Source organism: Melopsittacus undulatus, chromosome 4, assembly GCF_012275295.1.
Source record: "Melopsittacus undulatus isolate bMelUnd1 chromosome 4, bMelUnd1.mat.Z, whole genome shotgun sequence".
Classification (NCBI taxonomy): domain Eukaryota; kingdom Metazoa; phylum Chordata; class Aves; order Psittaciformes; family Psittaculidae; genus Melopsittacus; species Melopsittacus undulatus.
Genome location: NC_047530.1, coordinates 106,552,577 through 106,567,114, shown reverse-complemented (window position 1 = coordinate 106,567,114; position 14,538 = coordinate 106,552,577). Strand labels below are relative to the sequence as shown.

At 38.8% G+C, this 14,538-nt stretch overlaps 1 protein-coding gene across 1 annotated transcript in view; it reads right to left on the bottom strand.

Moving 5' to 3' along the window:
• Positions 1-14,538, bottom strand: part of INPP5F (inositol polyphosphate-5-phosphatase F) — a 43,431-nt gene that overhangs the window by 25,723 nt on the left and 3,170 nt on the right. The window contains exon 2 of the mRNA XM_034062387.1: positions 3,016-3,096. Within this exon, the coding sequence (XP_033918278.1) occupies positions 3,016-3,096 (81 nt within the window). The remainder of the gene's footprint in view (positions 1-3,015; positions 3,097-14,538) is intronic.

The window sequence follows — 14,538 nt, the reverse complement described above, 5'->3', positions numbered from 1 at the left end:
TTCCCATTTTCACCCCACGTTTTCTCACAAGTCATCTTGGGATGAACCAGAAAAAGGTAAGAGACCATATACCTGCATTGTGACATTCAATTAAAGTTTTTTTCCCCCAAAGTATCTTAATGTTTAAGAAAATTCAGTATTGAGGAAGAACCAGATGATACATTAAGTAGATTTTCACCGCCAGTGTGGGTGTACAGTTATGTCCAGATGTATAACTGACCTTCTCAAGGCAAAAAAGAATTGAGAAATAAGCCATGTAGTATTGTCTGGCTGGTTTCTATGAGACTGCTTCTCTGCCACATAAGCTTTCCTACAAATCCTGCTGTACTAGGCCAGCAATACAATCAACAAGATTAAAAGTAAATTAAATCCCATCCCTAGTTACAGCATTTTGGCAAGGGTAATTCAATGCAAAATTAAGGAGAGCCCAAGACTGACTATGGGACATTTCAAGGTCATTTTAGGGCAACTCCAGCATTATTGCATCAAGCAAATCTTTCAAGAACATAAAAGGATCTATCTATGCCCAAGACATTAGGGTTAGTGACAGCTTTACAGTGGACTGGTAAAAACTTCAATACTTAAAAAGGTATTGAAAGTTGCTAGCATTAGTCAGTGTGTGCTAAGCCTTTTAAGATACATCAGTACTTCTTTCCAATAATAGCTAATAAGTTTCTGAGCGGGGCAAGTCCATACAGGACTCTAGTTAGCCAAAGAGCTTAAGTTTTCTGTTCCTTACAATCTGGGGGCAGGAGAGAAAAAAAATCAGAGCAACAGTTCTGTCTCAGATCATCTCTGGGGGCAAAAAAGCATTTCCCCCAGCTTCTGCAGGACAGTTGTCTTACCAGAGCCAGAGATAATGGTCCAGCAATGTTAAATATTTATACAACTTCTGCTGATAAAGTTTCCAAGGCACAAAGATTGATAGAAGAATAAGTAATGAAGACAGGTTACTGTTACAGTGTGCTAGATGATTCAGCTGGAGGATTACATGAAACTACACTTGAATCTGATCAAGTGAGAGTTCATCAGAAGTAACAGGTTCCGAGAGAACTTTGACAAACAACTCAGCCCTCTTGTTTTGACTGCAGCCCAGTGGAGGACATACATCAACTGCTAGCAAATTTAAGGGAGCAGTAGTTCTCAGAAGAAGAGTAAGGATAAATAGCTGGAGACTGTTCCTTCAGACACTTCAAGGTAGAAAATAAATGTTCACAGGACAGTTGCATCCCTAAATATCAGGATATCTACAACAAGGCCAGTCTATGAACAGTTTGTGATCATGTCACCTGAACAAAGCAGAGAGAAAGTAAAATGCTTCCACCGGCCTAAGCAGCAATTAAATGATGATCGAAATGATTCAGCAGCTCTATAGGACATTTGGAAAGACAACCAGGTTTATTACCTGATGATCTTAAGTTACCTGACAATAGCAAGCTGGCACCTGTTGAGGTATCACAAACTGGGGAAGTTTTAACTCAGCTTTCATAAGCAGAGGAAGTGTCTCACAGTAAGCACACATGCAAGGATATTTGATTGCCATAACATACTCGACCTTCCAGAAAGGATTTGATAAGGTCTTCTTCTTCAAAGGCCTTTACACTGGACTCCCTAGGGAGAGGCGGGGGAAGGCCACTTTGTACCCAAGGGCTTGGGTTTTTGAAAAAAGGCTAAAAACCATGCTAAAAACAATCATTGACTATTTTCCCACAGCAGAAATAAGTCATTGCTGGAGCTTAGCCATCATTCATCATGAACAGCACATGCTGAACAGTACAGATAACCTGGATGGGGAGAAGAGAAAGTGAGATGGCAGACTGAGCCACTTCATATCATCAGATCTGGAAAAGGATGGCTGAATAGGTCTGCAGAATGAGCACAGACAAAAATATCTGGTGAAATTCAAAGATGAAGCGATACAACTGAAAGAGGACATGATTCTAAACTTCATGGAGAAACGCGTTCTCAACTAATACTCTCAGAAATGAGACAGTAACTATGCAGCCAAGCATCTCCCAGAACTAGATCTGTCACACGCTCATGCAGCAGTGTACCAGTCCCTGTTTTCTTTCCTCCCCTAATGCTAACATGCCACTGCCATCTTGATTAATCTGTTTCTATTCAACAGATGAAACATCTGATCCATTTCAGCACTTAATCCATCCCGCTAGGCTGGAACACACTTGAAACTTTACCTGTATTGATCATATTGCCACGCACTACTTTAAATGCAGGGTCTAAGCATTCGCAAAAAGAACAAGTACACAGTAAGTCAAGCAGAGTTTATGGCCAACTTTCCTACCTGTCAGTAAACAGATATCCAGAGCTCTACTGGCAAAAGAATCTTTCTAAACAAAGCTGGCATATATCAAAATAAACATTTGCTATGGCTACAGGACTTTGAACAGACTAAAGCTAAAGGAGCACTGGCCTTATTTCACAGGAAAAAGTTACTTGAATCAGTTAGCATTAAATCACACTACATTCTACTTCTCTTTCACTTCACAGCTATGTCTTACATCTAACTAAAAATAAATTTAAGTGTTCCTTTTACTTTCAAATAGTCACCTACCAAGGTAGTAATTGTTCTTGTGGTTTCCATACGGCATTGAGAATGCAAGATTTATAGCTCTGTGAAAACTCCCACCATTAGTTTTTGCACTGCACCAGAGTAAAACAACAAAAACCACACTTGAAAGGATTATTCAAGAAGGTGCAAGAGTTTTACACTTCTCACACACCTCCAACACAAATTTCTACTCTATGAATGCAGCTCTCCATTTTTACAAGGCAGCGACGAACCAAAATACACACACTGGAAAGTAGAGGGGGTTTGCATCTGCAACTATTATGTATTCACTTTGATATGTTTGGGGAATACTCCTCCATTGCAAAGACCACTACATAACTGCATTTGAACTACACAGTGTTATTTGTAGTATCACTGACCTCAAAACAAAGTATATCAGCAGTGTAAGGAAAACACGCAACAAAAATCCACCATGAACCACCTACCTGTATGGAGCTGAACTTTGCCAATGACTCCCTCTACCAAGCCCAGGCAAATGGGATTCCAAGCCAGAAGAAGATCAGTGGCTGCAAAAAAGAACAAAACACCTGGTTTTTTAAAGTAAACTCAGTTTTAAGCAGATAACCCAGTGATGGGCATTCTCTCTACCTATGTTAGAGGGTAGAAAAACACCAGTATTCTTGCAATAAGATGTATCTGCTGCTCAATTGTAGCTTATTAACAAGTAACTATGACCAAATGACTAAGTTCTTAAGTGATTTAATAAGTACTAATTTAAAGCCCTGCCCTAGATATTTCAGCAAAAATATGCATGATTGTACTGGCTATAGGAATTCAGTTTAATGGAGGCTCAATTCTTCTAACAGCCATTAGAATTTGTAGCTTAACTGAAATGTTACATGGCTATAGTGAAATTGAATACAGGTCATTAAGTTGGTAATGTAGCTTCAAAAACCTAGCAGCTGTTAACCTTCAGCCCCAGCTCTCTCCCATACCTATCCCATTTCTATTAGTTTCACATTGTCTTTCTATATACATGCGTACACACACACTTCCTCTTCTGTTAAAAACACCCTCAACAACTACATGGAATACCAGAGTACACAACGTTGAGTTTTACGTTTCTAGTTCTCCTACTGTTAAGAAATTCCAGTGAACCACGTAAGAAGGAGAAGAGAAAGCAGGAAAGCAACACTATCAGCTGCCTAATCTGTGAAGCCTACTCCTCTTAACATGCACTCAAGCCATCATTTGATTCAAGTCAGTAAAGTAGCATAAACATGAAGAGTTAAGTATCTTGTGGTCTCACAGACACACACTGTTGATACTCAGCAAGAGTTTCTAACAGTGTAGTAGTACCTGTACCTGTATGCAAAAGAACAAATTTTGTATAGCAAATCTTTAAAGTGAAAAGAAATCCTCAGAAACGATTAACATCTGCATAGGAGAGAACAAACTCACAAAGGAGAAGAGAGGGTTTTTCTATACCAAGGACAAGCAGCTTATTGTTATGTACCAAAACTACTTGTTCCTAGGTGGAAGAGTTTCTCCAGTTTTAACATCCAGGCAAATCAAATACCTTAGCTCCCAGTGTAAGCAGATGAACGTTTGAAAGAACAAACTCACATGACATCTTCAGACACAGACGGGTACAAATCGTCACCTACACATACTTTATTTACAAGACCTCAGCTTCTTCTTGGAAGTCCAAGATCCATAAGTGCCAACTGATAGTCTGGTAATTTTTTATTGTACTTGTTCTCAAACACTGTATCTCCTTTGAAACATCTGTAATTAAGGCTTTGGTACTCCCAGAACATACATTTATTCCCAGCTTTCAGCATTAGACATTTAAACCAGACTCAGTTAATTTCATTACTAAATACAAGCAATTAGATAAGATACAGTAGAAATGGTTGAAGTCAAGGTAGATCTAAATTGAACTGCTTTAAATGGGATATATCACATGTGTTTGTATATAGACAAGAAAGAACTAGGAGCACACGGGAGCAGAATTCAAAGCAATGTTTTCAGGAGACAGTACAGAGCTACAATTCATGTGTGTAATCATGCTGTACCATTTAATGGACTGTATCTGCAGAGAAACTTCTGGTTCTTCTCATTTCACTGTAAGAGTGCTAAAGACAGTTATTTGGTCTGTAAAGGGCCCAGTATGAATCATGCCATAATGAAATGAAGTTCATAAGGAGACTAACACAGATAGATGAGCACTAGGAAACAAGTGTCTATGACAGTGGGAACAGTTTAACCTACCCTCAAACCTTGCTGAAGTACCCAAACTCATTTTGTATCAGTATGACTGAGACTTGTGCTCATATAAAACTCATTTAGGACAGCCTGAGCTCAGAGTTTCAGTCTGGATAACATGCTGAGTGGGAAATCTGCACTATCAGACTTACAGGGAAGAGGGACAAAGGCAGCTGTCCTCAGTCAAATCCTCCATCTTCTTTCCCAGTTCATCCACACAACCCAAGTCTTGTGTTCATCCCTGGTTCTAAAGCTGTACTGTCTCAGACTTCATCTGCTTTTTCACCATCTCTGCAATTGATTTCTACATTCATATTCCATTGCAAGAGCTAGAAACCATCTAGATATAGCAAGCAACCAAAAAAAGCTAAACACAGGAGGAATTTAAAGAACCAAACCACTGAAGATTCACCACTGCTACTACAAACCCAGCAATCTAGAATACCATTTAAGTATTTTTAAACCACTGATTTCCTGCTATGATAAGAGATATTAGCAGGAAATCTGCATCATAAGTAAAGCTTTCTTCTAGGAGCTTACAAGAGATATTAGACCTCATAGCAGCCTTCCAGTATCTGAAGGGGGCCTACAGGGATGCTGGGGAGGGACTCTTCATTAGGAACTGTAGTGACAGGACAAGGGGTAACGGGTTGAAACTTAAACAGCAGAGGTTTAGACTGGATATAAGGAAGAAATTCTTTACTGTTAGGGTGGTGAGGTGCTGGAATGGGTTGCCCAGGGAAGTTGTGAATGCTCCATCCCTGGCAGTGTTCAAGACCAGGTTGGACAAAGCCTTGGATGATATGGTTTAGTGTGAGGTGTCCCTGCCTGTGGCAGGGGGGTTGGAACTAGATGATCTTAAGGTCCTTTCCAACCCTAACTATTCTATGATACTATATTAAATAAGAAAACAAGACTTTGTTTTAATTACAGATATAAGGAAATAATAGTTTCAACTTGCCTGCAAAAGGACATAAGGAAATTGGTATCCGGGACTGTAGAGCAAGTGGGTCTTACATGGCTGTTCTATTAGTTTTGTGGGTTACTCTGACATATGTAGCCCTAGACATAAGCATATAGAACATCCATAGGAATACATCTCCCTAGGTGTAAAAAAGCACAATGAGAACTGGCTCTGAACTTCGATTCCTGTGTTCACTTAAAGTACAAGTGAACTTTGGGAAAAAACAGAATGCATTTGGAGTTAAATGCACTTTGCACTTGGAGAGTTTAAGGACAGCAGCCATAGATCTGCCAGCTGGGCAGCACTGGATTTCTTTGGTGACAGCATCATCCTTTCTGTCCTGTGACAACACTGAGGCAAGCAAATTGTTTTAACTAAATATAACACATCTGGTTCTGACCTTCTGACTAAAACTTTGTCACTGCTTACAGCTCTATTTCCTGTGTGAAAATCTTATCTCAGCTGAGAGACAACCCCCAACCATGCTGAATATATATCACTGCAGTACATACTGATGAACTTCTTGCTCTTTAAGAGTATACTCTGGAAATGGAAGATGCATGAACCAAGTTAAAAGGTTTAACCATCATTCATGCATCCACCCTCAAAGATGGGCTTTCATGTTGAACACAGTCCTAGTTACTCTGGTTTCAAAGAAGTTGTCTCCAACTCTTGTCTAACCCTGTAAAGTTGTTCAAGTCTGCTCACTTGCAGCCATTTAGTCTGGCAATTCAGGCAGAAGCATCTTCAGCCACCATCTGTGTCATTGAAAATTATAGCCAATTAATCTTTGCTTAAGTCACTATATTAAATACAGAGAAATCCAAAAGAGCTAACTGCAAGCCTGAAGTCTTTGACTGCAAAATATAGCTGAATTTAAGAGACAGCATAAGTTGGTAGGCAGTGAGACATGTTACAAAAGGTATTTAGATCTTTTAAAAGCCAAAGGGGAAAGTAACGATACAAGACAAAGCTAAAAATCCTCAGTTAATAGTTTTTGGATAGCATACGTAAGAGACCTGGCCACACTTCTTACTGCTGAATGCTGAAACAACATTTGTCAAGTTTGATTTTTCTCATATAAATGCTTTTATCAATAAGAATTAACTAGTACAAGGTTCTATCAAAGTAAACACTGGTCTTTACACACCAAACAGACTGAATGCTTTGAGATATTAAGTACAGCTTATCAACACACTTACTCTTCCTTCCCCACACAAACCTATCTTCTTATAGATGTCATACTAGTGATCCTCTGAAACTCAGCCAACCAGGAATAAAGACTTCCCAACTGGAAACTGCAACACAGTGTTGCTGAAACAGATTTCTTGCAGCATTGTGCTGGTGATAATGACCACTGTCAAAATAGTCAAAAGCAGAAAGAGTCACTACAAGCAGTGAGCTGAGCCCCAGGGAGCATCTTCCTTGACATGGGGAGTTCTCTGGTGTCCTCAGTATGCTTTAATTTGAGAGAACTGCCAGAGTCTGACAGGTCTTAAACATGCCCTTAATACTCTGAGGTATGTACTTGCTTACCAAGATGCCATCATGATATACAAAATTGTTCATTCTTTCCCTTATCCCAATAACTAAATTCAAGCTATTGAAATAAGCATCGCCTCTTTCTGCAAATTCCTGTTAGAGATTAACAATCACTGATGATACATTTACCAGTCACAGTGATTGTATCAGCATTGCGGCTGCAGCACAATAGAACTGCCGTCATCAATTCAGAACAAAACCAGCTTTGATGTGATTACTTCCACTACCACCCCTCAGAGCTTACCAGCAGTGATGCACGGCCATGCAATGCCCAATAAGGTTTCTTTAATTCTCCATGTTTACACAAATGTAACCCTGAAAAAGCAGATTCAAAAGCGGATTGGAGGAGCATCAAAAGCCAAAAGTACTTTCTAGCTCTTTCTCCAATCTGCCACCAACAGAACTGATCCTAGATCAGGCACAAATTCTGATAAGAAAACAAGTTTCTGCTTTGGGATAAGCCACTTGCTCTACATTGAATATGCAAGCCTGATGGGTTTAAGGAGGCAGACTGTCGGGGAAAAGGCAGGAAGAATAAAAGGTTTCATTCGTAATCACTTGAATCCAGCTTTTACTGGTGAACCACTGCCTGGTTCAATTCGTCAGATAGCTTTAACTATTTATCTTCCAATGTTGCTCAGGGAGTACACTCTGCTTACCTTCCTAAAATGTTGTTGGCTTTCAGGAATGCACCTTGGTTAGAACGTGTTTCCTGTCAGTGCACTTGGTACAAAAACCATACAAACCATTACAAAGCTTCAAGCTCAGTTTATATGTGAGTGTATAAACACAGACATGTTATTCCTCAGGAATTCTTTCCATAGCTTTGACAGAGCAGTAACTCTCACAATTCACAACATTCAACACAAGCAATAGACATTTATATACAAAAAGTAAATCTGAGTAACTCATTGTAAATAACCAAAGTAAATCTTTCAGCTCTGCTAACGTAACTTTTGACACCAGATGTGTTAACTTCAGGGGGGGGGAAAACACCAACTTCAATATTATTTTTAGATGGAGTGTTTTTTCTATAACTGTGTCTGTTTTAGATCAGAGACAACTTATTATTAGCACTATTTGACCCCTATAACCTCTTGTGGCTTTTCAACAAAAAGCTTGCTTCCAAGTTCCAGTTCATCTTTGAACTGTGTTCTGAATTATTAGCCAGGATTAAGAGATTATCTATTAACTGGGAAGACTTAAGCGTATAAACTTGAACTTCTTTCTGTAGTAGGAAATAAAGTACTACTTATCCAAATGAAACTTGGCTAATTAAGTTTTCCTTTCAGCACAGATTTCTAAGGTTATATTAGCTACTATAATTACAGAAAGATGGAGGAGTATAAAGACATTCAGTATTACAAACTCTTGTCCTGAAGTGTTAACTTCACTTGCTTGCATATTCTCCCCTAAACTTTAAACAAGTTATCCCTTTGGCTATTCACTTGTTTGAATTACCTTTGTCACTTATATAGCTTGCACTGTGTTATGGCCTTGAGAGCCCTCAATCACTCAGAATTGAAATGCTTTGCTTTACTAGAGATATGTAAACACTGCTTTCCATTCTGCCTGCACCTTCCCAACCTTAAGCAGCCTCCAGCTGGGCTACACTGAGGATATCAAAACATCCCAGCTTGTCTCCTCTTTGCTACTCTACTGTACCCTACAGCCTTGCTAGAATGCCTGCTTATCCTCCAACCTCCAGTAATGAGAAGCATGTTTTATCAAATGGTAATGCAATGCAAGTTTCTTACAGAGTGCCTGTCTGCCCTGTCAGAAGCACAGCACGCTACAAAGTACACATCCACCCACTTGCAGCTAAGAAAATGAAAGGGTGGTTTAGTTTCTTTGGACACTTTGCTTCAGTAACTCCAAGTTAGACTAGATGAACATGAACAGTTCAAATACAATTCAAGTTGTATAGCGACAGATTTGAAGCAATGGAGCTGGGAGTATACAACACAAGTTTGTGTTACTTCTGCAAAAGCAGGATGCAAGTCCCAGAGAAAGTCCCTAACAAAAGTGAATCCTTACCATTCATTCTGATGAAGAACACTTCTTTGTATTCTGTTGCAGTCATAAAATCCCCTGAGTCACCAGGCATTGCTTGGGAAACTTAAAAACATACGGAAAACGCTCAGAGAGCTCTGAACATTTGGAGAGCCTGGAGAGCTTCCAGTATTACAAGTAATTGCACAGGCAACTCCTGTACTAGAAGTGGTAGCAAACTCTGTCAGCAGTTGTTACCAGGTGAAGCATCTCTCCAAATGGGATTTGAGCCTCTAGATCAGTGGTCTCCAAACATTTTTAATCCCTTACCACATCAGTAAAAATTAGTTTAACAGCATCCCAAATATACATATATTTATCTATAAAACATCAAATGGTTTGGGTCGGAAGGGACCTTAAAGCTCATCCAGTTCCAACCCCTCTGTCACATGGGACACCTTCCACAGGACGAGGTTGCTAAGTAATATACAAGTTCTACTGCACTAATATTAAATACATTACAACAAAGACACAGAAATACAAGTTTTAAATGGATGAAATAAAGATAAAATAACACTACTTTGAAATTATTTTATTAATGCTACAAAATATTTCTTCACACACCTCAGTGCATTGCCTTGTGCACTCCTTAAGTGCGTGCATCCCACTTTGGAGGCAAAAGGTGTGCCAAACTGTGTGCAGCAAGCTGTTAAGATGGGTTTCAACCACTTGAAATTAGAATCGCCTCCTCAACCCATTCAGGTAAGTGCCCAGCAGTGATGCTCTTAAAACACAGATAGGCACTAAGCCACTGAAGCTCAGTGGTTTTGGCTTTTTTACTGTAGGATTTCCTTTTAGTCTTCTCCACCGCTGAACTTTGCTAGTAAGCATAACCTCTATCACTTCTGACAAAGGAAATAATATCTATCATCCTTCCCAAAGTAACAAGAGCTTAATGATGTTATTACAGACCAACACCATCCCTATCTTCAGCTGGTATTTCAACAAAGCTCAAGTTGTTTGTTGGTAAGGATACCTTCAAGCCAGGAAAGCAGCAGGTTGTCTGCATTTTTAATCCTATTTACTTTATAAGAAGGAAACTCTCAGAAAGGCAGGAGGAAGATTTACCTACTCTTAAAACCAACAGTTTAAACACTACATGCAGTCCTTCTGCAGACATGCTGTTCTAAAACATTTGCTCAACCATTTCACCTATACTCAAAAGGTTTGAATCTAAACATTAATTGAGCAGAAGGACTTCATGATTATGAAAAATAACCTCCTTTACTTATCACTGAAGTGGTTTATGTTAACATTTCTTAAGAGTCATGAGAGCAATACTGGTACAAGCTGTGGTAAGCCAAGTCTAAGCAAGGTGAGGTTTTCCATCACTGTCTCCTTTCCTTCTCACTCCATAATTAACTTTCCTGACTACATAATCAATCCAGCTCAAAGCAGAAAAAGAATTATGGCTTGGGAACAACCATTTCATATACTCAAGAACTTGGCACATGTGTTTCAGGAACAGAGAGTAAATTTCATGCCACAGGCACCACATGCTTGCTTCCTTCCTTCCCACCCTCTTTTCAACTGCTGGGAACAAATTGACTCTCTAATCAAATGACAACAAACAATGTATCATAAACATGTTGGGATAAGGAAAAACATTTAAGCATCAGCCATGTGTTGCTGTTTTTCCTAAACTGAGAAACAGGGAAAAAACAAACTGAAAGTTAACAGTTAATGATACAGCAGCACATTTGCCATGTGCATTTTGCAACCAGCGCTCAGGCAAGGCCATATACTTTTAAATTCAGCTCAGAACTCTGGTTTGCACAACGCTGGCATCTTTTATGTAATTTACTTCAGCATCTCAGCATGATCTTACCTACTATCCTCAGTATTTTATCAGAGATAAGGACTTAACTACATTACTCAAAACAGAGCACAGGTTTTTGAGATCTAAGTATTGTTCAAGTACCCTGCTGCTTGCAGTTTTCCAAAGACAGGATAAACACTGCTCCATGGCTTCTATTCAAGTCAGATTTCTTCTTTAAAAGGAAAACCTATGTTTTCAAGTAGAATTTCATTCATTTTGGTTCAGCTTTTCAGGAAAAGAAATCCTCTCCCAGTTCTCACTGAGGAGGAATCAGGTATGTTTGGAAAAAGAATACACAACTGATCATTGAGCATTAATACTCCTGTTTGCTAAAGCAGAACTTTCAAAAGGAACAGGGGTTGTACTGTTTCCAAGTTCCTTCCCTAGAAATCTGTCCAACAATTTCTTCTCTCCTTGATACTCAGCTCCTGTGACTTCATTTCCTATGAAGACATGTGAAATGATTTTAACGAATAAGGATATAATTAGAACCTGATCAGCTGATAGGTCCGATGACCATCAGCTGTAAGCATTAACTCCACAGGCAGGAATTAGAGCACCTCACAAAAGGTTTAAATAGACAGAAGGAGAAGAAAAAACCTACACATACCCATAAGCACACCACTTCTCAGTGGTCTCTGTTTTCATATTCTATATTAAAATAAATGTTAGTTCCTGGTTAAAATTCTTGCAAATGATTCCTGCAAGAGGGATATGGCTAAATCACAACTGAAAATAAACTGGGAAAAGTTCTGTTCTTGCTGTTTAAGTCAAGAGTTAAATCATACAAATCAAGTTAAATCGCCACACCAGGACAGTGGCATTTCAAGACATACAGATTTGGTTTTGAAAGTTTCTCAATTGGAATAACCATATACAAATTGGATATCCAATTATATATATATATAAAAATATATATAATATATATATATCAAAATATCCATATCCAATTGGAATAACAAATCCAGAACACTCAATGAACAGAACTACTTTTTAAATCACAAGTGAGTTACCAAGTTTGTACTTCATTCTCCAAAAACCTCCATGTGTAGTAAACATTCCTATTCTTTATAACATCAAGCATGAAACCTCTAAATACTGTCAAAAAAAGAAAAAGGTTTTGCCCATAGTCTCAAATCTTCTAGACATTAGAAGAGAAAAAAGTAGAGTCTGTCAAACTCTGGGCCTCAAGTCTCAACAAACAGCTCTAACAGGAAGTTTCTGAAACACATATAATTGTATATGTCATTAAGCTATATTTGAGACCTGTTTGATATTGCACTGAAGGATTTGCTTCTAACCCACCAAACAGAGAAGCCTCATAGTTCGAGGGAAATATTTGGTGGGAGTTATTGCAGATTCCCTTGAGAAGCTACAGCATTAACTATTCCTTCTGGGGCACAACTTCAGCAACATAAGAGTTCTCCTGTATGCTGAATAGTATCAATTAAACACCATTAAATAAAACACATTCCAATCTACAGTAGTTGTTTTTAAAGAACATAAGTGGTGTATCAAATAAATAGTCGCCTTTTACTGCAGTTCACATAAGTCACTTAAAGTTTTAATGTTTCCTTACACATACAGCTGAAATATCACCCACACTGCTAAACTGTGAAAGAACCTAATCGCAGTGTTCACAGATTGAAAAACCACAAGCCTTTAATACAGACCTTCTTAACTGAAGGGCTGATACTTGCCAGTACCTTCCGTTCTAAATGTTTTAGTTGCAGTTAGTCTGTAATTTCCTATTCACCATTTAGTTCATATTAAGCCATGAGATCAAAGATGAGTCCAACCTCTTAAAATACGAGCCACAAAAATCCACCTGAATTACAGATTTATTTTCACTGTGGTAAGTATATTTGAAAATCCTGCCTCACAGTCAGAAGCAAGGAAAAACAAAATGGACTTCTGTATGTAACATTCAATCAGATGAAGGACTCACAGCAGCCCACCCCTCTACCCTAGTTCCTTCTATTCTCTCTTGCAAGAAGGAGCAAGCAGCAACAGGGAACTAAATGTTAAAGATTTTTTTAAGCATACATTCTTGCTGGGTTGCAGCTAATACACATCAGATCTAACATCTGGTTTGTCACATACGCCACAAATACATTGTGCTGACAACTGAGAAAGGGTACAGAAAAGAAGGAACAGAATGAGCCAGCAAGGGGGAGAAACAGTTCAGTAACCACTGCAGCTAAAGAAGTGTCAAAAAACAGCTTGAGGTTCCTTAACAAGTAACTTGGAATATGGAGAAATTTATTCCTAAAGCTGCAATTACCTCCTCTGGAATTCATTTTCCAGAATAGACAGGCAGATCCTAAGATATAATACGGAAATTCAGGAAGTCAGTTTTGTATGAAATACTTAATTCAGTAGCACGAGTTCACACTCAGGCCATCATCAGGACAATTCTGTAGCCTTACACCTACCAATTCATCTAGAGGTACCGGTGGCATTACCCCTTACACTGTTCATTAGACCATGGCCTTCACTTGTGCATGTACAGGCATTAGACTTCAAACAAAGGAACTACTCTGCTCCAATCTACAATCACAAACAGCAGCTCAGAGACTCTGACAAACAATTCCTACATGACTCCTGCAATGTATCTGAGGAGTAAGGCAAGCACACATAGCATACTAGATGGCCTTATGATTTGTGATTCAGAGAAGATTTCACACTATCAGACTAAGACACCTAACCTGAAATCTGTCCTCCAATACTCTGACATACTGTTTGGTAACATGCCTCTCATTAAAAGCAAAACATTTAAGAGGCATTGCTTCAGCTGCTGATTCACAACAGATGAAAGTCAGTGTTGTAACACTAATTTCCTAAAGCATTCAGAACAAACAAATGCTCATTTGCCTCTAGTTATAGCTCCAGAAGTAGGACACACCTTAACAGCACCTTACACTTGCAGGCAGAGGTGATGGAGTCTTTGAACATAAGGGCACAGAAGCTGTGTTAGGATAATTCCAAACTACATATCACTTAAAATACCTTGGAGGTTTTTTCCAGGAGGGTGGTGGGAACCAGCATAAGAAGTAGTAATAGTTTCAGTAACAACAACTCTGAAGCTTACGGAGTATGGTATTACTGCCCAGGGTATTACCAAGGCCAATACGATTATAAGTGTTCACCCCATAAAATAGTCCCATTCATTTTTCTGCTGATAAGGAAGCAGCAAGAATTCAGTGTCTTCAATACTTTCACTCTTTTCTATATGTGTATACACATGTCTATAAATACATAATTTATACCAACAACATCAATAAAACAATGTTTGTAAACTGCATAGAACTACCAGTCAGGAGCAGCCAAACAGAGCATAAACAGAGTAAACCAAGAGTGAAA